Here is a 25865-nt window from a genome sequence, read left to right as displayed (position 1 = left end):
TTAGTAACTGTGTGATCCTGGGACAAGTCACTTAACCTCTCTCAGCCTCAGTTTTTCATCTATAAAATGGGGATAATAATAACACTTCACAAGATTGTTGTGAGGATCAGTGAAATAAGAATATGCATTATTTAAAAATCTTAAAATACTATCTGTTATATCATCATCATTACTAGTATCATCTTTCTAAATATCTGCTAGATGCTAATTTTTATTGCCTCATTTTTTGTATCTATTAAAATTTATTTTTTCTCCCTCTCATTTTCCCTAATTAAAAAGGAAAACAGGACATAACAAATATCAGATACTAAATTTTTGCAGTGACATATTCCACTATTACATATCATCATTGCCTCAATTTCTTATGACTAATTTTTTTTTTAAAAGCAATCATTAGCTGATATGAAAATTCAGGAGTTTATGGCTCTTCAGGGTCTTAAGCTTCCCTGAATCACATAGAGAAACCAAACCTTACAAATTCTCCTCAAGCAGCTGACATGTTCTTAGTTTGAAGATTTTAGAAAGAAACTAAGATAAAGAAGTGATTTAAGTCTGTGTCATCTAAAGACTGACAGGCTGACGGAATTGAGGTTATTTAGCTTGGGGAAAAGAAGACTCAGTATAAATATAACACTTGTCTTCAAATATTAGAAGAATGGTGATATGCAAGGAAGATAAGACTTTTACCTTGAACAAAAAGGAAGAATAGAAGGTATAAAGGGATAAATTCAGGCTCTGTGTGTTCAAAAGCTTTCTAATAACTGGAACTGACCAAAAGTGAAGTGGATTACTTCTGCATATAATAGATTCTCCATCCTTGAGGTTCTTAAAGAACAATATGTATGACCACTTGAGTGGTAAGCTGTAGGGCAGATTGCTTCCATGTATGGGTTGGAGAAGAGAGTCATAGAGATACCTCCAAATCTTCTCATTTTATGATTTTGTGAAATTCAACCCTATAGATAAGGAATTTGAGGCCCCTAGAAATGAAATGACTTGCCTAGGGTCACACAGGTAGCAAGTGGCAGAGCTAGGATTAGAACCCTGGTCTTCTGATTTCAAATCCATCGTGCTTTCCATTATATCACACTGATTTCACCCTGAAGGGAAACAACAATACAAATTTAAAGAATTATCATTACTATATCTTCAGCCAGACCTTGAGGGGTTGGTCTAATGCACATAAGTGATTTGGAAGAGTTTCAAGAGAAGACGCCATGATTAATGCTTCTTGCTTTGGCAAAAAGCACCAAGGGAGTTTTCAGAACCATAAAGGGTCAAGGAAACCTTCATCATGACCTTGGTTATTTTTGGTCTTTTTCCAGATCCTTCATTGTCTAGGAGAGAATGAAGCTGAAATTGTGTGAGGTCTTCTCTGCTGAAAATGAGGAAGTAGGTTTTCTTTAGGGCCCAGAGGACCAATTCCATAGACTGAGTCACATTTATTTCTATTTTTTTTTATTTTATTTTTTTTTAATTTTTATTTAATAATTACTTTATATTGACACTCGTTTCTGTTCCAATTTTTTTTCCCTCCCTCCCTCCACCCCCTCCCCTAGATGGCAAGCAGTCCTTTATATGTTGGGTATGTTGCTGTATATCCTTGATACAATATATGTTTGCAGAACCGAACAGTTCTCTTGTTGCATAGGGAGAATTGGATTCAGAAGGTATAAATAACCCGGGAAGAAAAACAAAAATGCAGATAGTTCACATTCGTTTCCCAGTGTTCTTTCTTTGGGTGTAGCTGCTTTTGTCCGTCATTTATCAATTGAAACTCAGATCTCTTTGCCAAAGAAATCCCCTTCCATCAAAATATGTCCTCATACAATATCGTTGTCGAAGTGTATAATGATCTCCTGGTGCTGCTCATTTCACTTAGCATCAGTTCATGTAAGTCTCGCCAGTCCTCTCTGTATTCATCCTGCTGGTCATTTCTTACAGAACAATAATATTCCATAACATTCATATACCATAATTTACCCAGCCATTCTCCAATTGATGGGCATCCATTCATTTTCCAGTTTCAAGCCACTACAAACAGGGCTGCTACAAACATTTTGGCACATACAGGTCCCTTTCCCTTCTTTAGTATTTCTTTGGGATATAAGCCACATTTATTTCTAGAAAGATCACAGAGTACATAGATATGACTAGACTCCTTTGTTTGGATCGTCTATAGAAGTGATCATGGACCAATGAACTCACACTGTACCATTCTTCAAAAAATTCTGAAATCTCTTATTATTCTACATCTCTCTCATATTTCTAGTGACTTTTATTGGTAAGCAGACCATATAAGGGGAAACTAGGATCAGAGAGGTCAAGTCCATGCTGAAAGTCAAGAGTCAAATCAATGGAAAAGCTGAGATTATCAATCAACCAACCATCAAGTATTTATTAAATACCTACTATGTGCCAAGCTCTGAATCATGTTTCCTGAGTTTTTGACTAGAAGTATGAAGGAATTTTTTCCTCAAGATGCTGTCATTATAATCCTCAAAGAGATTTTCTTTTCATTTTGTTGTTTCAAAGCCTTTGAGCAATACTACTCAAAAAGACTCATGAGGAAGAATTCTGTAGCTCTTATCTGACTGTATGATAGCAACTCCTAAATGACCTTATCTCAGCTAGACTTGGAAATTATAATGAATTCTCAATAAATTCTTATTCTCCAATATAATCATTTTCTCTTTTTCAAACTTTGCTTCTATCTCTTCTTCCTCTTCCTTTCACATTTTTTGACTCTTACATCTCTCTTCCTTCTCTTCTTTATCTTGCTCTTTCTTTTCTTCCTCTCCCTCTTCATTTAGAAGGATTCAGAAGACCTTCAAAGTCCCTAAGATCTCACATATTAGTCATATTTCTAAAAAAACACTCCATACTATGTCCCTGCATGGCACACCTATCTGAGGTGTAGAGAAGGAGGTGATTTTCCTGATTTATGAAATCACTGGCTTATTGATTAAGGTAATACTTTTAAGAATCCTTGATTGACTATCAGATCAACAAGCACTTATTGAGTGCTTACTATGTACGATGCACTCTGTGCCAAGCACTGGGAATCCAAATACAAATAGAAAGAAAGATAGTAATTGCCCACAAGTAGCTTATATTCCAACAAGATAACATATAAAAGGATTCTAAAGAGAGGGGAAGATACTCATTTAGGAGTATCATAGAGTTTTTTAGAAAAGTGAGGAGGGGAATCTGTTGAGGAATAAAAATATAACTGGTTTGAGCATTTTCCTTAAAATGAAAGTTCTGGACAGAACCAGTTAATTACAAGGAGCCGTAGAAGTGGAAAGGACTTCCTACGCTGGAAGTGCAGTAGATAGAGGCCAATTCAAATTTGAACTCAGATAAAAAAAAAGAAAGAAAGAAAGAAAGAAAGAAAGAAAGAAAGAAAGAAAGAAAGAAAGAAAGAAAGAAGAAAGGAAGGAAGGAAGGAAGAGAAGGAAGGAAGAGAAGGAAGGAGGGGAGGGAAGAAGGGGAGAGAAGAAAGGAGGGAAGGGAGGGAGGGAGGAAGGAAGGAAGGAAGAAGGTAGACTCTGGGAAAGTCACTTAATCCCATTTGTCTTAGAATGATCCTTTGAACTGGGCTTTATTCTTATCTGGATGCTATTGATATCCAAGGTTCACATAAGCAACTAGTATAATTCTTGATCTAAGAGGCTTATATAGATTGGAGGAAAAATTCTAGGTAGTCAACAAGGAAAAGTTCTTATTTATTAGTAGTCTATTACTTAGGGAGGCTCTCAAGCATTCCTTTAAAAGGGAAAAGTAGTCTTTAGTAACAATATTGTCATTCAGTCATTTCAGTTATGTCCAACTCTTTGTGACCCCATTTGAGATTTTTTTGGCAAAGATACTGGATTGGTATGCAATTTCCTTTTCCAGATCATTTTACAAATGAGGAAACTGAGGTAAAGAGGATTAAGTGACTTGCTCAAGAACACACAGCTGTCTGTATGCAGCTGTATATACAGACTTATAGTGTCTAATGTTATATTTTAACTCAAGAAAACCAGTCATCCTGATGCTAAGCCTGGCACTTTATACACTGTACCACCTCCCTGCCCTTAGTAATAATAGCTCATATATAACAATTTTAGGTTTATAGATGAGGAAACTGAGGCTCAGGCAATTTAAGCAAATGCCAATTTAAGTTGCTTAAATAAGTATATTCTCAGAGGCAGAGAAATGAACTTGAGTTCCTTGTGAGACAGGCCTTCATTAAAATTGTCATATCTATCCTTTGAATTCTATAATTCTCTTAAAATACCTAATGATTATAGTATACTCTTTTCCTTTTTGGGGGAATAAATAATTTCAAGACTTTGCTTACTAAATCTAACAGGAATTCTCCTATTCCATACAATAATAGCCCTACAATTGCTATGAAGGTGGAATGTGTCTGGGACAATCTCTCCACATGAGTTTCTTCTGCCATCTTGGAAAAATGGTTCTCCTGTCATAGTCAGCATCAAGAACCTGTGAAAGACAGATTTACTTTCTTTCAAACACAGATGTCAATTTATCTAGAACTTAAAGCTTTGGAAAGTAAGTTGAGGCTCAAGAAAATGAAGTCATTTAGGCATGATCATATAGTTATTAAATGCCAAAGCAGGACTTGAATCCATGTATTGACTCAATTACACTTTGTTGCTTCTTTATGTTGCTCACATGAATGTCAAAATGCATAAGAATCTGCCTTTTAATTTTGCATGCAAACTCCATTAAGGTTTTTTTCAGAGTTCTGTTTGCCTAATGTCAATCTGCCCTTGCTACGTAGGGTTGGACGGGCTGTAGCAGGCCAAGCTCTCTGCAGAGCTGGGAGCACAGATGACCTTAAGGCATTGGTTCAGCCTGACCAAGAAATGGATCGGGAGGGGAGCAGGTTGATTGTGGGGAGGTCATCTCAGTGTGCCTGCCCTCCAGTGAGACTTGCAGCCCTTGAGCTCCATCTTTGTCAGCAATGATAACCACAAAAAATGCTCCTGCTGACAATGATTAACTACAATTGACCAGACTTGCCAAATGAATCCCACCAGTCATTAATGAGGAAGGGACAAATGAAATTGAGCTTTGGGATTGGGCTGCCAAGAGAAATGTCTTCAGAAGCGTTCTATAGGAGAAAGAGGGTGGGGGGAGAAGGGAGGGCTATAACTGAGCTAATAGGATGCCCGATTATGGCATTTTCCTCTTTTGATTAGGCTAAGTAAGCCCTGTCTCCATCCTGACTTGGATCCAGCATCCCTGAAATTGCAGCACTTTGCTGGAAACCTTTTTTTGGCAAGGTTTTTTAATTAAGGCAATAGCCCAATTAAGCCAAAATGGATGAACCTCAGACTAGCCCAGGACAAATGAAGGAACAGATCCTATTCCCATTGCTTCCCCTCCCTTAATATATGGCTGCTTTGTTCCTTAGCCTTCCAACTTCAATACATTAGCTTCTATAATAAATAACCCAGTGGAGGGGGTGCCTCTTCAAACACTGTGAAATGCTCTCTGCTAGCAAGGACAATGAGCTAATCAACTATGAGCAGATAGCAAGCATCTTGGTCGGCCTAGTCTGCCCTTCTAAGGATTCTGGGAATTTCTCCCCCCCACCCACTTCATTTTCAGGGAAGATGGAGAATTAAGCCAATATGGGGGAATTGACTGGAGGCTTCATAAGAGGCCAGAGAATCTGTTTCTTCTGGAGTATAGAAGGAAAAATGGTCTTGGAAGGTCTTTCTGAGGTTTTCAATATTGTGACAGTAAGATTAGGCAAAGTTTTTCTGTGGGCCAGAATGATGGGTTTCCTTACATTCTGTGATTACGATACAGCACTTGGGGAATAGTATCCCTCCCCACCAATTACTTACCTTGGACAGTCAGTTTCTCCTGTCAGAGAGAATATCCTCTCTGGTAGCTTTGGTTGATGATATGAAAGGACCTCCTCCTTGCCATCTCTTCACATCCTACCTGCCCATCCTTTGAGGGTACACTTCTGCTATTAGTTGTTCTTCATAGCCCAATCAAACACTCTGATTCTCTGCTTCACTCTAGTACATGTGTTTTTTAAAATCATTTTTAAAATTTTTCCCCTGAACTTCATTTTATTTTCTCAATAGTATTTTATTTTTCCAATTACATGTGAAGATTCATTTTTGTATGATTTTGAGTTCCAATTTTTTCCATTCCTCTTTTACTTCCCTCTTCCCGAAGACAGCAAGCAATCTGATATAGGTTATACATATATAGTCATTTTAATCATATTCCATACTAGTCATGTGCTGAAAGAAAAATCCAAATCAAAAGAGTGCACAAGAAAGAAAAAGCAAACAAAAAATTTTTGAAAACTGAGCCTGGAATCAAGAAGACGAGTTCAAATGTACCTTCACACTCTTACCAGCTTTGTTCTCCTAGGCAATTCTTAAAAAAAAATTTCCATAGTGTTTTATTTTTCCAAATACATATATAGTTTTCAATATTCCATTTTATAAGACTTTGTTTTCCAAATTTTTCTATTTCCCTCCCTTCCTTTCCTCTTCCCCAAGATATCAAGAAATCTGATATAGATTAAATATGTGCATTCTTTTAAATATATATTCTATATTTATCATGTTGTTTGAGAAAAATCAGACCAAAAGGAAAAAAAAAACACAAGAAAGAAAAAAATAAACAAAAAAGGGTAAAAATTCTTTCATTTGCTCCACATTCAGTCTCCATAGCTCTCTCTCTGTATGCAGAAGACATTTTTCATCTCAAGTCTATTGGGATTGCCCATGGCCTTTCTTAATTTCTGTCTGCTTCAGTTTTCTTTTCTGTAAAATGGGGATAATAATAACACCTAGCTCCCAGGGTTATTATGAAGACCCAATGAGAATAATTACAAAGCACTTAGCACACAGTAAGCACTACTTAAACATTAGCCATCATCACCATTACTAATAGCAACAATAATAATATTATGCATTATAGATAATGTAACATAAGAGGGTAGAGTCAAGAAGATATGAATTTGAATTCTTTCTTCTCATTTTCTTCTCTTGTAAAATAACCCCATCCTACAGTTGTTTGAATCACATGAGACATTATATACAAGCTGCTCTGACTTTTGTAAGTATGAGCGATCATCATAACTTTATAGTTACAAAGCAAAATGATTACAAATCCATTATCTAATTTGAGCCTCATAATGTCTCTGTGAGATAGGTTTTGTAACTGTTATTATTACCATTTTACAAATGAGGAAACTGAACCTCAGAGGCAAAGTGCTAGTAAAGCAAGATTTGAACTCAATTCTTTTTATCCTCCTCTGCTGCCTTAATTGATTGGTACTTCAAAAGTATGTAATTTATCACCATTCCCTCCATAACTTCCACTTACCACCTTTGGAATGGAACATAAGGGCCTATATTGATCCATAGGAAAGCATGGAAAGATCACAGTGTTGGGCATATTATCTAGGAATTGGAGGAGCAATGTGGGGTGGGAACAGTTTTATTGAACTTTCCCTTTGCCAGAATACTGCCTGAATACTTCTGAAATATGGTTATTCCATTGTAGGCCCAGCATTCTAGAAGGACATTGATAAGGAGCCCATCCCCACAAAAAACCAACAAGAATGGTGAAGGGCTTAGCATCCATATCATATGGACTGAAGAAATTGCAATTGTTGAACCTGGGGTAGAGAAGATTCGTATAAAACAGCATAGCTGGGAAGTTTGTCATCTGAAAGATGGATTAGAGTCATGTGTATCCCCCTGGAGAGCAGAGTCAGGAAAAATGAGTGGGTAGATGTTGCAAAGAAGGCTATTTGGTTTGGACATCAGAAAAAATCTCCCCTTAATTAGAATTATCTAAAAGTAGATTGGTCTGTCTCTTGGAGTAATGGATTTTCTCTCACTGAAGGTCTCTGTGACATTTAAAAAGGTTTAAGAGACATAGTTTCTACGTAATTTAATAATTTTATTAATAAGGCCAGCAGATTATTAATAAAAGGATGGTCATTTGGCTGTTTCTCTTAGACCAAAAGACCCCTAATGGCAGTGGGGTCACAGTTTATGTGCCCTTTGAAAAAGATATTCTTCAGGGATGCCTCATCACAACTGATTGATTAATAAAATGGGAGGTAGGCTATCTTAGGGTGCATGACTTGGTCAAAGAGACATCAATTTCTGTATCACCTGTCTTGATATTAAAGAGAATCTACCTCCCTAGACCTGTCTGAGCAAACATTATGGACAGGGATACAACTAGTAGCCTAAACTTGATTAGATCTTGGCCTGGGTAAATCTTCAAAAGAGATTTCTCATGCTGATTGATTTCTAGATGAGAAAATAGAAAAGGGGAAAACTTGTCCCTAATATAATAATTACTAAATATAATAAATATTCATTTGTCACATTTTCAAGTTGAGATTAGATGACCATTTAGCTGGACAATTTATAATAGTAATTATTTTTCAGGTAAGGGTTGAATGGTTTCTGAGTTCATAGGATTATAAATCTGAAGCATGAGGTACAACTAAAATTTTATAGATGACATAGAAATTAAGTGATTTGTTTGAGGTCATAGAAATAAGCATCCAAGGAAGTTTTTATTAAAATTTTCAATTGTATTTTATTTTGCCAAATATATAAAGATGGTTTTCAATATTTATTTTGTAAGACTTTGTATTACAAATTTTCCTCTTTCTCTCATCCTTATCTCTCTAATCTCCCAAACAGCAAGTAATCTGACATAGGTTAAAGACATGTAATCTTTTAAACATATTTCTATATTTATCATGTTATCAAGAAAAATCAGACCAAAAAGAAAAAAAACACACACACACAAGAAACAAACCAAACAAAAGGTGAAAAGATTATGCTTAAATCCATATTCAGTCTTCATAATTCTCTTTCTAGATGCAGATGGTATTTTCCATCTCAAGTTTATTGGAATTGACATGAATTACTGCATTGTTGAGAAGAGTCACTTCCATCACATAATCTTGTTACTGTGTATAATGTTCTCTTGGTTCTGCTCACTTCATTCAGCATCAGTTCATATAAGTCTTTCCAGACTTTTCTGAAATCAGCCTGCTCATCATTTCTTATAGAACAATAATATTTCATTACATTCATATATCATAACTTATTTAGCCATTCCCCAGTTGGGCATCCATTCAATTTCTAGTTCCCACTACAAAAAGGGCTGCTACACATTTTTTTTTAACATGTGTATCCTTTTTCCTTTTTTGTGATCTCTTTGAGATACAGACCCAGTAGCAATACTGCTGGATCAAAAGGCATGAACCGTTTTATAACCCTTTGGGAATTGTTCCCAATTGCTCTCCAGAATGGTTAGATCAGTTTACAACAACTCCACCAATAATGCCTTAGTGTCCCAGTTTTCCCATATCCTCTTCAACATTTTCCACTATTTTTTCTTGTCATTTTAGCCAGTCTGAAAGGTGTAGAATTGTACCTCAGAATCGTCTTAATTTGTATTTTTCTAATCAATAGTGATTTGGAGCATTTTGTCATATGACCATAGATGACCTTTCTTCATCTGAAAATTGTCGTTCATATCCTTTGACTATTTATCAATTGGGGAATGATCTGTATTTTTTTTTATAAATTTGACTCAACCTCTATTTATTTAGACATGAGGCCTTTATTAGAAATATAGGCTGTAATAATTGTTTCCAAGATTTCTACTTCCCTTCTAATTTTGGCTTCATTGCTTTTATTTGTGCAAAAACTTTAATTTAATATAATCTGAATTATTCATTTTGCATTTCCTAATTCCTCTAGTTCTTCTTTGGCCACAAATTCCTCCCTTCTCCACAGATCTGACAGGTAGATTATCCTTTGCTCTACTCATTTGCTTATAGTATCATCCTTTATATTAAAACCATGAACCTATTTCAACCTTATCTTGATATAGGGAGTTAAATGTTGGCCAGTACCTAGTTTCTGCCATATTATTTTCCAATTTTCCCAGCAATTTTAGTCAATAGTGAGTTTTTAATCACAGAAGCTGTAGTCTTTTGGTTTATTAAATACTTGATTATTATAGTAATTGATTATTGTATCTTGTGCACCTAACCAGTTCCACTGATCCACTACTTCATTTCTTAGCCAGTACCAAATGGTTTTGATGACCACCACTTTATAATATAATTTTAGGTCAGGTATGAGTAAGCCACCTTCCTTTGCATGTTTTTTTCCCCATTAATTCCCTTGATATTCTTGACCTTTTGTTCTTTCAGATGAATTTTGTTAGTAGATTAATTTAGATAGAAGTGTCATTTTTATTATATTAGCTCAGCCTATCCATGGACAATTAATATTCTTCCAGTTGTTTAGATCTAATTTTATTTGTGTGAAATGTGTTTTATAATTGTGTTCATATAATTCTTGGCTTTGTCTTGGCAGATAAGACTCCCAAATATTTTATACTGTTTAGTTATTTTAAATGGCATTTCTCCCAAGGCAAGATTTGAATCCTGGGTCCTTTCACTCTAGAGTGAGTGTTCTTCATACTACAGCACACTGCACTCTCCAGCCCCCCTCATTCCACTCACCCACTCCCCATTCTGTGATACTGGTATACTATGGGTAATACAGGAGTTGTCTTTTCAATTCCCACATGGAAAGACAAATCAATGCCTTGAGAAATCACAAATCTTGTGTAATAATACAAGGTCATAGCTATTCTCCTAGCCCACCCTATCCCAAAGAAAAGTTCTCTTCCCAACTTGAACAATTTAATTAGTAAAGAACAAAGCAAGCTTGTACCCCTTTCCCTTCTATGACTCTCTCCATCCCCTGCCAAGTTCTTGTGTTCTTTTGTTGTATTTTGGGGATGGCTGTCTTTTTTATCTTTTAAACAAAACAACCCATAAAGTAAATACTTCCCTAGTTAACAACAATAGGATCTTTGGGAATTTGAGGACCTTTTATATGTTTCCTTTTTCTTATTAGCTTTTCAAATTCACCTCAGCTCCCAGCCTAAATACTCCCAGCTTGCTGTAAAATAAATTTATAGGCTGATTAGGACTTTAATAGGTTAGACTGAAGTACATGTCACTGTGACTCTCTCTGTTTTTGACTTGTGACTTCCCCCAAATTAGCTCAAGGACTGAAGAAAAAGAACCTGGGAGGAAAAACAGGCAGGCAAAGAAAAAGCAAAGGATTGGAAACTGAATCAAAGAGAGAAAGCTCTAGGCCTATAATTAGTTCCAGAAATCGACCCCCAAAGAGCTCTTTCCGGGGGCCATCTTTTCTAAGCAGTCATTTGAGGATCTTAAAGTAAATTAGGAAAAGAGCTTTCAATAACCCTAATTAAACACAAGACAATTATCCAGACAAGGAGCCCTTAATCCCTGGAAATTAGAGAGAAAGGCCCCAAATAAAAACCCGATCTCCTAGTGAACTGACCTTGGATCTCTTTTTCTCACACATCCTCCACCTTGGCCCAAGCCCTGTCTCCCACTTCCCTAGTGATAGTAGGTCACATTCATCTAAGCAGGCTTTGTGATTTTCCTAGAGTTTGCTGTGGTTCAATTGTGTCTGGCTTTTTGTGACCCCTTTTGGGACTTTCTTGGCAAAGATGCTAGAGTACTTTGCTATGTCCTTCATTTCATTTTTACAGATGAGGAAACTGAAACAAACAAGATTAAATGACTTGGCCAGGGTCACATAGCTAATGTGTAAGGCAAATATAACTAAGAAAGATAAATCTCCTTGACTTGGACTGGATGCTTTATCCACTGCACCATCCTTCTGACAGTTTACTTCACAATAATCCTTTAAGGTACACCTTTGTTATCATCTCCATTTTACAGATGAGGAAACCGAGGCCTTTGAATGACTTGTATAAATTTCATGGCAGAGCTGAGATTAAAGTCCAGACACTCTAAGATAGTGTTTTTCCATTCTACCCCATTAGCTCCTGTTCCTTCAAACTCAAATGTAGGATAATCAGATTGAGAGCTAGACTTTAAAGGGCATACAGGCTGACCTCCATAAGATTATAGCCTTGATCTTGGCCTAGAAGGGATCTCAGAGATCTTTATTTTTCAGATACGGAAAATTGAGCCATGGAAGATTAAATTACCTGCACTTGATCTCAATGGCAAATTGCATACTTGAACTCAGTTACTCTAATTCTAAAATCAGCCATTCTTTCTACTGCACCAGGCTGCCTTTCCTGGCTTGAGGTTTGTGAAGATCAAAGGGAACTTAAACTTTATTTTATGAAAATAAGCTGTCATTCAATTAGCCAAATTATAGCCAATACAATACCCTCTGACAGTTCTGAAGTGATTTAGGTCACTTCCCCCAAATCCCCTGCTCCCAGGTTCTAAATTCAACACTTGCCTCTGTACTCCCCTCACTCTCCAAACACCAGCTACAAAAAGTTTCCTTTGGAACAAGAGGATTCCAGAAGCCTCAGCTGGGTCTCAGTGCTGATCACCATTCTGTACAGACAGTGACTTTCTCTGGAGCCAGAAAGTACCAACTTGTGACCCCTTCTTAAGGCAGGGGAGACCAGCTATGTTCAGTCTGGCAACTGAAAATGATAAAGAGAGCCATCAAACAGAATTAGGGGAGCAGTTCCTTCCTGTTCTGTTTAGCTTGGTAATTCAATCGAAGCCAGACCACAGGCCTGGCCAGGGAGAAGAGCTTTCTAAAATCTAATGAAGGCTTTACTCCGCCTGACCAGCATGCAAACATTAACATGTCAACTTCCCTCATGCAGAGGGATGGGAGGGCAGATTGCACATGACAGGGGCAGTTTTATTAATGGACTTGAACTCTGGGAGTTAGAGAGTAAGGACATACTATCTAACAGGCAGAGTAGTCCATTTTCACACTCTGGACCCCCTCTGTTTCTCTTGACTCCCTTCATCTTGCTATGTTGCCTCCACTACTTAATAAGATTTGGTTTTCTATGTCCAGCAAGGAAGGATTTATTTAATACAATTGGCAGGTTTTGGGGAAAAAGCACAAGTCCTGTTTCAGAGATCTCTTTATAGAGAAAGTTTTAAGAGCTTATTTGCAAGTTCTATTGCGCTCTCTCTCTCTCTCTCTCTCTCTCTCTCTCTCTCTCTCTCTCTCTCTCTCTCTCTCTCTCTCTCTCTCTCCTTTCTTTCTTTCCTATCCCTTTATCCATCTCTCTCTGCTTCCCTCTCTTTCTGTGTTTCTTCTTCTCTACTGTACTTTTATCTGTCTCCCCTCCCTACTGCATCTCTAGCTCTCTATCCTTCTCGTTTTGCCTCTATTGCTGTCTTGTCTCCCTCCCTCTCTGTTTCTAATATCTCTGCTTCCCTCCCTTTTAATTTTTTAGCATTTTTATTTAAATTTCAAATTCTATCTCTGCCTAGTTCTCTGACCCTTCCTCAAGACAGTAAGTAATCAGATATATATTATGCATATACAATTATGTAAAACATTTCCATATTAGTCATATTCTACAAGATGAATAAAATGAAAAAAATAAAAGGAAGTGAAAAATAGTATGCTTCAATCTGTATTCAATCAATATCCGTTCTTTCTGAGGGTAGGGTGCATAGTATGCTTCATTAGTCTTTTGGGGTTGTCTTGGATCATTGTATTGCTGAGAATAGCTGTTATTCATGGTTCTCTATCAAATAATATTGCTGTGATTGTGTCCAAAGTTCTCTTGGTTTTGTTCACTTTACTATGCATCAGGTCATGTAAGTCTTCCCAAGTTTTTCTGAAATCATCCTCTCATCATTTCTTATAACACAATACAGTTCCGTCATAATCATAACACAACTAGCTTAACAATCCCCCAAATGATGGGCATCCCTTTAACTTCCAGTTCTTAACTACCACAAAAAGAGTTGCTATAAATATTTTGTACAAATGGGTCCTTTCCCATTTTTTGAATGTCTTTGGGATATAAACCTAGCAGTGGCATTGCTGCATCAAAAGTATTGCAGTTTTATAGCCCTTTGGGCATAGTTTCAAATTGTTTTCTAGAATGGTTGGATCAGTTTACAATTTCATCAACAGTGTGTTAGTGTCCCAGTTTTCTCACATCTTCTAACATAACATTTTCCATTTTTGTCACATTAGACACTCAGCTAGATGTGAGGTGGTACCTCAGGGTTGTTTTAATTTGCATTTGTCTGATCAATAGTGATTTAGAGGATTTTTTATATGACTATTCATAATTTTAATTTCTTTGTCTAAAACTTTCCACTCATATCCTTTGGCCATTTATCCATTGGGGAATAACTTGCATTATTATTAATCTGATTTATTTTATTTTGGGGGTATCAATCCATCAAAATTACCTTGTATATATATATTAGAAGGAGTATATGTAGAAAGAGGATATCCTCTTTCTACATATACTCCTTTTAATTGTTCTTATAATCATAAAGTTAAGAGTTACAAATATTATTTTGTCATATAAAAATATAAACTCTTTAACCTTATTGAATTTCTTATCTCTCCTCTCCTCTCCTTTTCCTCCATTTTCCACACCTCTCCTTTTTATGTTTCCCTTGACTCCTATATTTGGTGGTCAATTTTTTTTTTATTAAGCCCTGATTTTTAAATTAGAGTTGCTTAAAAGTCCCCTCTTTTATTAATTTTTTTCCTGAAGAAAAGTATATTCCATTTTGCTGGGTAGGTGATTCTTAGTTGTAATTCTAACTCCTTTGCCTTCCAGGATATAATACTCCAAGCCCTCTGATTCTTTGATGTGGAAGCTGCCAAACTGTGTATAATTCTATTATAGCTCCACAATATTTGAATTAGATTTTTTTGTTTATTTTTTAGTTGATTGCAATACTTCCTCCTTGATCTATGAGCTCTAGAATTTGGCTTCCCTTCTCTAAGACCAATTCTGAGGCAGTTTTCTGGAGGGGAGTTTGAGGGACTTCCTTCCTCACTCCATCACCTTGGCATGGAAAGTTTCCCCTTTTAGTGTGTTTTTCTCTCTATTTTTCTCTGACTTTCTATCTTTTCTCTCTATTATATCTATATCTCTCCCTTCTTCCTTCTCTGTCTCTCTTTGTCACCTTCTCTCTATCTGTTTCTTTCACTTTCTGATTTCCAGTGTTACTTCAGCATTTGTATCATTATCTCTAAGGACAATATGCTATAGTGGAAAGAATGCTCAATTTAGAGTGACAGAGCCTATTCTAGCTATTATCTTGTGACCTTGACCAAGTCACATTTGATAGTGTGACAACTATTCTTGGTTTCTATTTGTCATTTATAAAATGAGATGGTTAGATTAAATGACTTTTAAGTTCTCTCTCAGATCTAAACATTTGGGGCATGTGGGAGAAACTTTGTTGATATTTTTATGTAAGTAAGCTCATGGGAGAGACATCCTAAATAAGAGAGGTAAGAGATTAAAACAAAGCACCACCAGACCAACCATTGCACTGCTCTTTCTTGATCCAGCATCTACCTCCACCAGGGGCACAGGGAATAATTTGGGGGAATTCTAGTGAATCTTCAATTTGTCATCCTCAAGAGACTGGGGACTATGACCAAAGTCCTTTACTTCCCTAAATATTGCTTAGTGGATATGTCAGCTACAAATATCATCTAAACATTTTGAAATGAAATTTTATTTAAAAAATTGTTTTTCTTCCTCCTAGCTCTTCTTTACTGAAACAAAAGGAAGACAACCATTTCCAGTCAAGTAAAACAAATTCCCATATTGATCAAATTTAAAAATGTTTTTCATTCTACTGGTTTTATTTTTACCGTTCTTGAACCTCATAGACTTAGAGAATGTTAGAACAAGAAGGCACCTTAGAGATCATGTAGTTTAATGTTCATATTTTTCATTTTCTCCATATCTTTTATGGCCTTCTAGTTTTGAGTTCTTCTCCCTTGGTCTAGATGTATCCATATTTCTTCTCTGCTTATGGCAGATGAGAACCTTCTAACTGAGCCTGATATTGCTGATTCTTTGATCACTGACAGAAATTTATATTTGCATTCTCTTCTGAATTAAAGGGAGGACTAGAAAATTTTTTCTCTATACTAATGGCAGAATTTTCTTTCCCAGTGGATATGAATAGTGATCTTAAATATATTGATATGGGCATTGCTTATTCATTTTATTGAAAGGGGTTTTGAGCTTCTTTTTGTAAGTTATTTTCAAATAGCCTTATACCATAGGAAAATCTAACTTGTCACTATATGGTATAGACTCACAAAGTCCCGGGAAGTCTATTTTTAGCTTATCCTTGATGTTAATCACTTTGTCATGCATTGGACCTTTATTTGTCCATATATAGAATGGAGACATCTTTAAAGTGCCCTCAAAATAAGTACAGCCAAAAGGATATAAAAATCATTAGGATGGGAGTCAAGATTCTTCTTACCCCGTTAAGCAGCCTGTTAGAGTTGGAGACAAGAACACCTAGGTTTAAAATGCTAGCTGAGTGACCTTTAACAATCCACTGATCAATGGACCTCTTTTTCCATAACTGTAAAATAAAAGGGTTAGACTAGATGGCCTCTAAGGCCCATCCTTACCAACTTGAAGTCTAAGATCCTATGATCCTTTGAATCAGCTGCTTTATTTCCCTCCAACTCTAATTCTTTGTGATTCATAGGAATAATACTTGCCACCCTTATGCTTCTTCCTTTCTTTTTTTTAGGCACCGGAGCCTCACCTTCCTGACTGTGTTCCACCTGGTCAGCCTAAGAAGAAAAGACTTCTTTCTCTGGACACATTCAGAGGGTAAAACTCTTCTTCCCTTAGGAGAGCTTTGGAAATGAGAGTAAGAGGATCAGTGACTGGGGCTGGGAAGGTGTTAGTTGTACTAGAATTCAATGGTATCTCTTGGATTAGAGTTCTGTGATTTTAGCTTCCTAGATGCTGGAAGGTCATGGGAAGATTCTAGTGAGTTTTAGATGACACATGCTCTTTGAAAGAACCCTTCTGATAAAACCAATGCAGAAAATATGCTTTAAGAGATAGATCTTTCTATCCTATGGAGACTTATGGGAAGAGGGGAACTGCATACCATGTCAAATAGCCAAACCTTCCAACTTATATCATCAATATATCCTTTGCCTTCTCGCTTCTCTTTCACTGCTCTTCTTGGACATCAGGGCACACCAAAGATTAGCGCAAAAGAACAAGTATAAAAGCAGAATTATTTTAACTTTTTTCTTCTTGTTATCAAAGAAATGTAGAGTTGGAAAGTCCCTGAAAAGTCACCTGGTCCAAGTGCATTAATTTACTTGTGAACAAATTGATATGATAAAAAAAAATCTGGGAAGGATATTGAGTATGATTGTTGACAGAAGTGAGTTCCAAGAAGCTCTCAACTTACTATAATGATTGGATAAATCTAAAAAGATGAAGTTTAATGGACATAAATGTAAAGTTTGGTGGATATGGCTCTTTTTAAGAATGATATGATTTAGGCCATTTCAATAGACTTATGATAGAGAGAGCCATCTGCAACCAGAAAGAGAACTGAATGTGGATCACAACATAGTATTTTCACCTTTTTGGTTGTTGTTTGCTTGTTTTTTTGTTATTTTTCTCATTGTTTTCTTTTTGATCTGATTTTTCTTGTGCAGCAAAATAAATGTGGAAATATGCATAGAAGAATTATACATATTTAACATATATTGAATTACTTGTCTAGGGCATGGGGTTGGGGAAGGGAGGAAGAAAAACTTGGAACACAAGGTCTTGCAAGGGTGAATGTTAAAGACTCTCTTTAAATATATTTTGAAGATTAAAAGCTACCATTAAAAAATAAATGTAAAGTTTGACATAGGGTCTAAGAAATCAACTGAAGTAGTTCAAGATAAAAAAGATATACAATAAAACTTGTGAAAAATATCTGGAAATTTTAATGAACTGAAAGTTTAATATGATTGGACAAAGTGATTCGGCAACCAAAAAAAATAATTCTATTGTCAAGCTGAATTAATAGAGGAATTATATCAAAAATATATGATTCAAGAGCCCCACTGTAATCTACTCAGATCTGAGCATATGTGGAATATTATTATATTCAGTTACAAATGCTATATTTTAGGGTATAAGTTGACAAAACAGAGTTCATTCAGAGGAGGGCAATCAGGATGATGAGAGAATTGAAGACAGTGCCAAATGAAGATTAGTTGAAGGAAGAGGGAATATTTAGCCAATCTTCTGACTCTGACCACATTACCTGGCTGTCCTCTATGTCAGGAATGTTCTCCATCCTCACTTCCAACTCCCAACTCCCCTGACTTTCTTCAAGTCTCAGCTAAAGTCCTACTCTCTAAATGAAAATTTTCTTCCTCAATGTGAGTATCTTTCCTCTGAGATTACCCCCAATTTATCATGAATATAGTTTGTTTTTACATAGTTGTTTGCTTGTTGTCTCCCCCATTAGATTGTGACCTTCTTGAAAGCCAGGACTTTTCTTTTCTTTGTATCCAAGGCACTTAGCACAGAGTCCAGTAATTAATCAAAGCTAGACTGTCTGACAGAACGAAAAGATGTAGGCAGAAAGAAGCAAAGTGTAATGATTACAGAAAGACAAATTTGGACTCTAAAAAATTCTTTCTAACAATTAAGGAAAATGTGGAATGGGAATGTCTAGGCAGGTTTTAGGACTTCCCAGAAAAGGCTGGGCTGCCCCTTGTTGGGTATATTGGGGCACAGTGCCCAGTTCTGCAATTCTATAATTCTGAGATGAACTGACTTGTTCACATTGAAAGAACAAGTTTACACAAGGTCACAATAAGAGAGCCAAGTTTAGAACCTAGATTTCCTGATTCCATGTTTAAAGGGTTTTACTCCCTAAATTGGTATGCCTATTTTCTTCTTGTCACTCTGCCTTACTGGATGGAAATACTTTCTGAAATACTGAAATATGAGTTTTATTGACTCATTTAATAATGAAGTATGAGACCCTCTTTTCACCTCAGTCCCAAAACAGTAGAGTTCTCCTTGAAAGAGCTGAGCTTTTTAAATGATTGTAACAGAGGAGTCAACTTTGTGGCTCAAACAAGAATGAAAGCCAAGTTTGCCCCTTTCAAGGCACCCTAGTCCCAATCTGCTTTCACATAAATGCTTCCACCCAGTGGATGAACCAGGCAACTACATCATCACCATCATTCTGTAATTTGGTCTTGTTCAGTTGTTATCATCATTGCTTTCATTTGTATGGTGCTTCCCCACCCCCACTCCCATCCGTTATTTCCTTTGAAGGACCCAAAGATGAATCTGAGTTACAAAATTCAGGGATTCCCTCAGTGACCTCTTGGGGATGTTGGATGTGTTTTGGAATATTTACCCTAGAGAATTGTTACCTAATCCTTAAGTGTCAAGCAAGACAGAATAGGAGAAATTAGGGCATGTGCAAGCTGAGCATTCTTCTATAAACACTCACTCTGTGAGTATCTTATCTTTTGCCTTTGCAGACCATATGCACTTTCTTTTTTATTATTACACTCTTGGCAGATGTCAACAAACACAAACATTTCTTATATGAAGAACAGAAAAAGAGAGTTGTATGTGACATCATGGGTCTCTAGTATTTTATACAACTTATTTAAAAAATATATAAAGAGAGGTATTTAAGCAGATAGATACATGTGCACACATATACATAAGTAGATATATGAATAAATGGATAAGTAGATATTAGTAGATAAGACAGACTCAGACAAATAGGTAGATAGACATGTAAATAGATACATAGGTAGGTGGTAAGTAGGTAGGTAGATAAATAAATAGATAGATGACTAGATAATAAATTGTAAGTTGCAATTCTGCTCGGCTTTTCTGGGTCCTTTTTGAATTTCTTTCTGTTCTCCTCTGTGTATTTTTAGCATTTCATTGATGTTCTTTCTTTGTTGGCGTCACTACCTTCCCCTTTCTTTCCCTCACTCTCACAAAAACTCTCTCTTATGACAAATAAGTACAGAGAAGAAAAAAAATGATATATGATTGTTTCTGAAAATGTATGCCTCCTTCTGCATTTCCAGTCCATCATTTCTCTGCCAGGAGTAGGGTGCTTCATCATCAGTCTTCTGGAATCATGACTGGGTATTACATCCAATGGAGTCTTTCAGTCTTTTTCTTTTTCAGTGAACTAGCCATTATAGAAATTGTTTTTCTGCTTCTGTTCACTTTACTCATTAGTTTACACAAATCTTCTAGATTTCTCAGAATACTTCCCTTTTGTCATTTCTTATCCCATTGTATATAAATATTATCATTTGCTCAATCTTTTGCCTTTCACCACTTCTACAGAAAGCCTTTCCCAATCTCCCTTAATTCTAGTGTCTTATCTGTTATTTATTTCTGATTCTGTCCATTTTTCTTCTCTCTCTTCCCTTTCCCTTCCCTCTCTTTCTCTCTCTTTCTACACACACACACACACATTTATATTTACCAATGGTTGTTTTCATGTTGTCTCCTTCATGTGAGTTCCTTGAGACCAGGAACAGTCTTTTACCGTGCCTTCCTTTCTTTCTTCCTAGTCTTAGCACAGTGCCTTCTTTGTTTCCAGTTCTTTCCTCCAACAAAAAAGAATCATGTTCATTTTAAAGAACTAATTCTGGCCTCATGTTTTCTATGAACACTTGTCAGTCCAGAATGATCTTTCTTCTTAATCTATGCTACATCACTCTATAGTCTCTTAGAATAGTCTCAGAGCTGGAGAGTACTCTAGACTTCATCTAGACCAACTTTCTATTAATTTCAGAACTAAGGAAATAGAGACAAAAGTAAAATAACTTGCCTAAAGTCAAGCAGGTAATCAGCCAACAAGCCTTTATTAAGCCCTTAAAGATGTCAGTTACTGTAATAAATAGTGGAGATATAAAAACAAGCAAAAATTATTTAGCCCATATCTTCAAAGCAATTATATCCAATGAAGGAAGACAGAACACAAGGAGTAATTGAAAAAAAAAAGGGTACTGATGGAGATAAGTTGTCAAAGTCCTAAAAAAGAGGCAAGATTTGGTCTGGACCCTTCCCCAAAATGGATGTTTCTAGAAGAATTCACCAATAGGAGAAGCGTCCCAAAGGGATAAAGAAAGTAGGCTGAGTCATGGTGGCAAAGTCCAGAGAAGGAGTTGAAGTAGCTAATATGAAAGCTAAGATTAGAATACAGGCTTCCTGATTCCAAGTCCTGGTACAAATAGATCTTTAAAATTGGAATGGATAGTAGAAATCATTTAATCTGACTTCTTTGTTTTACACAAAGGGAAACTAAAGCACAAAGCATTTAAATGACTTGCCCATGGTCACACAGAAAGTGCCAGAATTGGGACAAAAATTAATTAGCCCAATAGCCATATCCTAGTGATCTTCCCTTTGTGTATGAAGGCAATGTATGAACATACACTGTCTCATAGTATAGAATCTTCAAATTAAAGAGAATTCAGAGTTATCAAGTCCCATTCTTATCTGAAAAAGTATTTACTTTACATCATATCTGACAAATAGCTATCAAGCCTTTTCTTGAAGATGTCCAGTGAGGGAGAATTCATTTTCTCTAGAGGCTTTATATGCAATTAGTAAACATCTCTAATGATCAGGACATATTGCTTTACATACAGCTTGAAACTGCCTCCTTAAAACTTCCACTCATTATTCCTAGATCTGCTAGCAGGATGGATTTTTTTCCTCTTTCAAATAAAAGTCCTTCAAATGCTTGAAGTTAATTATCATAGCCCACTTGTATTTTCTCTTCTCTGGGACTAAATATCCTCATTTCCTTCAATGGAATTTAAGCCAGTCCAATCTTTAGTATCTGCTCTGGATACTCTCTTTGCTGTTCATTTATTTCATTCTGTCCAATTCTTCATGACTCCATTTGGGGTTTCTTTGGCAAAAATACTGGAGCAGCTTGCCATTTCCTTCTCCAGTTCATTTTACAGATGACAAAACTGAGGCAAATAGACTAAGTGACTTGACCAAGGTCCTATAGCTAGTAAATGATTTTAGATTTGAACTCAAGTCTTCTTAACTCCAGACCAAGCTCTCTTATTTCTTATCTACCCCTTGATTTGGGTACTTTCTCTTGTTTATCATTATTCTAAATGCTCAGAACTCAGTGCAACACTACAGATGTGGTCTGACCAGGATAGACTATGGGAGAACAATCATTTCCCTGGGTTGGATACTATAGTTGTCTTAATGCAATCCAAGACTGAGTTAGGCTCTAAGTGCTTTCCTGTTTGGGAAAAGGACCTACAGTGTTCAAAATCTTTGACATGTGGGATGCTATTCAGTTAGATCCTCTATGGCTCAGGGGAGTAGAAGGCTGGAGAATCCAGTTGTCACTATGGTATAAGATCCTTCTTTTCTCAGCATTGATGCTTCTTATCTGAGACCAGCTATCCAGTAAAGACTGGAGGAAGCAGAAGAAAGCTCAGGGTAGGAATGGGGTTGCCGATCCCCCACCCTCTCTCCCTCATAGCCTCATGGGCAGCCCTGGCTCTAAAAATTCTAAGAGTCAACTTGTTTTAATGAAAAGATGGAGAGGTCATGAGTTGGTTAGAAGGCAATTTACTTGTGTCCTGCAGGCTTGTTGGGTCAGGGGGAGATGGGCCTGTTTGGGGATGGGAACAATGAGCTTTTATTGGTAACAAAAGGGAATGAAAATGAACTTGCTGCAGCCCATGACCACAGCAAGCTATAATTAAGTTGAGAGGGGGGATTTGAAAGGAGGGCTTTGAAGGGCCAGCACCCACCAGCCAGTGCGGAGCTGAGAGTATCACCTTTTCAAGCTGAGACTATGGCAGTCTGATTCATATCTTTCCTTAAACAAACAACCCTGTACAATATGAAAAATAACAGTACTGGAGAAGTTTCCCCCACCATTCACAGAATTGATGATCCCACCCATCTAGGCTAGGTGGTACAATAGATAGAGCCTTAGCTAGAACTGAGGAAGACCTGAGTTCAAATGTAGCCTCCGATACTTACTAGCTTTGTGACACTGGACAACTCATTTTTTATCTACTTCAGTTTCTTCAACTGTGAAATGAGAATAATAATAGTACCTACTTCCTAGGGTTGTGAGGATCAAATGAGATAATATTTGTAAAGTACTTAGAATAGTATCTGGGACATAATAAGTGCTATGTAAATATTAACTATTATTGTAGTAATAAGATAACTACACTTTTATGAATTACAACTATTCTACTTCTAAGGCATCATGGTATAAGAGAAAGAAGTTTGATTTGGAGGATTAAATTTGGAATCAAGGCCTATGTTCAAATCCAGCTCTGCCATTTAGAACTTGTGTGATCTTGGATATGTCACTTTGCTTTTTATTGGTCTTAATCTTTTTATCTGTAAAATGATTTGGGCTAGATGACATCTGGAGTCCCTTTCCAGCTACTGAGGTGGAATCCTATGAGAGGATTAAATGACCTCTACATTTCTGTACCATGACCCCAGGTCCCGCTGATTGTAGGCGTGGGACTCCTTCCACTAACTCTGCCGTCTTACAGATTCCTGAAACTAGTCACAAGGTGACTTGGGTGCAAGAGGAGGTTGTCCAGGATAACCCTTCTCTTGGAAAAGGAGTGTTCCCTTTGCACATGAAGAATAGCTCAGTCAGATCCAGAGAAATGGCTGATGACTTTGGGATCTCTAAATTTCTGTCTTTTGTTGCCCTGATGCTTGGGACAAGGAGTTATGCCAGCTGGCTCCCACTGTGTGCCCATGTGCCCACCACTTCCATGATAGTCTTCATTCTCCTGATGGTCACTGGTATTCTAATGATCCTCTGGATATTTGTAAGACCAAATGGTAGGGCCTGTGGCAGAGTTCTCAGAGTGCTGCCCTGGCCACACTTCACCCTCAGCAGAACATGCCCTTTCCCCCAGTTGGGGGACGGAAGGCTGGGTGGAGGGTTGGCCATTGATTCTCACTTAATTAACGTCTGGATTCTCCTACTCAGGCAGAATTTGCTGTGACCTACATCTGAATAATTGTGGACGGGTGGAATCATTTATCCATGAGCTCATCATTGCATAATAAACCTATTAAAGTTGATCCATTCAAGTCCCTGAAGAATCCTTAAAAAAAGGGAAGAATGGATAGGAGTTGTTTTTCTTCCATGAGAATGACCAGGGAGTTTGACCCCAGTTTGAACAGGGAACGAGGGCCATGCTAGTCTGACATTCAGAGTTGGGATGCTAAAGTCAAGGTGGGGATGAGGTCAGTGACATATTTGCCCATCCTCCCTTCCCCCATGGCTCAGACACTTGGCCCAATTCTTCTGTCAGGCTGTTATTACAGAGATTCTCTTGCCTTCCTATTATTTTTTATATTTTCTCTTCTTTTACCTCCTACTTCTAATTAATTAGCAAGTTCTATCAAAAGCTTACTAAATAGATATTCCTGAAACTCAGATCTGAATACATCCATACTTACATACTCAAAAACATTGTTGGTGCCTCATTATTTATAGCATATAATATAAAATCTTTTGGGCTTTGCATTAAAACCTTCCACAGTCTGGCTCCCACATACCTTCCTAGTATTACTTTATCCCCTTTATTAGCTCCAAATTTTGGCCAAACTGACTTCCTTACTACTGATATATGAATTCCAGCTCCCATGTCTGCTCCTTTTTTAGAGTGCCCTCCCTCTCCATTCCTGATTCAGGATCCCTAGCTTCCTTCAAAGCCCAGCTCAGGTACTGTCTTCTACCTTCTTAATCCTCCTGGTTATTAGCACCAACACCTGACTCTGGAACCCAAGCTGTTTTCTTATATTTACTAAGTTGTTGTAAATGTTTTTTTTTTAATGATGTCTTTGGATCATAAGTTCCTAGTGTAGTTGGTACATCCTAAGCACTTAATGAATGCTTATTGTCTGGTGGATAGTCTCTTGCTCCTCCTAGTTTCAAAGACCATTAATTCTAAGGACTTTAGGGAGCATTCAGTCTGGCCCTCTGACTGAGGAGAAATAACTCCAAAATATCATGGACAAAAGAAGAAGTCCACTGAAAGACCTCTTATAATCAGCAGCATATTAGTGAGAAACAACAAAACATAGTTAACAATAAGCCTGGATCTGGATTCAGAGGATTCTGGGTATACTATTTAATTGAGCAAGCCACTTCATTATTCTTAGGCTTGATTTCTTCATCTGTATGGTGGCATTGAACTAACTGATTCTTCAGAACCTTTCTTGCGCTAAAAACAGTAAGGGGTTTCCTAATATTTTTATTTTTATTTTTGGTACTTAAATCTCTTGGCTAAACCCACTTTCATTAAAATTAATTGAAGTCAAAATTCAAATGAAATGAGCATTTCCACTTACAAAGTAGAAAAGAAAATTATATATTTATACATGAAATTATGAATCTTATTATCTACAGTTTGTTTTTTAATGTACATAATAAACTTGGCTTGTAACTTCCAAAGCTGTCCTATTTGTCTTTGAATCTTTCTGACCTCCTTCTATTGTTTTCTTGTGCATTTAAAAAATAATTCTTCCATTATACTCTTTTCTTCTTCTTTTGGCAACTCTCTCCCTAATCCTCCTGCTTGTCTCTCCCACCCCACAATTGTTTGTTTGTTTTGTAAGGCAAAAGAAAACCAAAATCCAATATAAATGTGCCTAGTCAAACAAAATCCATTGGCCTGGCCTGAAATGACTTACGTTTTATTTAATATGAAAGGTGAAAAATTCTAGAATTTATCAGGTACCTTCATATTAAAAAATAAAATAAAGAAATGGATTTCAATAGGATGACATAGTTAAAAAAAAACAACAAAATAGTATCTTATTTCTCTTTGATAAGATTGTTATATCCTTTAGGGATACACAATTCCCAGGTTGGGAATCCCTGATTTAAACTAAAAGAAACATTCTGAAAAGGGTCACTT

At 36.7% G+C, this 25865-nt stretch overlaps 1 protein-coding gene across 2 annotated transcripts in view; it reads left to right on the top strand.

Annotated features, from left to right (window-relative positions):
• Positions 1-25865, top strand: part of LOC127551861 (heparan-alpha-glucosaminide N-acetyltransferase-like) — a 428410-nt gene that overhangs the window by 138617 nt on the left and 263928 nt on the right. For both annotated transcript variants that reach the window (XM_051981996.1, XM_051981995.1), the window contains exon 7: positions 16646-16728. In XM_051981996.1, the coding sequence (XP_051837956.1) occupies positions 16646-16728 (83 nt within the window). The remainder of the gene's footprint in view (positions 1-16645; positions 16729-25865) is intronic.

The sequence above is a fragment of the Antechinus flavipes genome, chromosome 2 (genome assembly GCF_016432865.1).
Source record: "Antechinus flavipes isolate AdamAnt ecotype Samford, QLD, Australia chromosome 2, AdamAnt_v2, whole genome shotgun sequence".
Classification (NCBI taxonomy): domain Eukaryota; kingdom Metazoa; phylum Chordata; class Mammalia; order Dasyuromorphia; family Dasyuridae; genus Antechinus; species Antechinus flavipes.
Note: the sequence above shows the minus strand (reverse complement) of the source record. Positions and strands in the feature narration are given on the sequence as shown.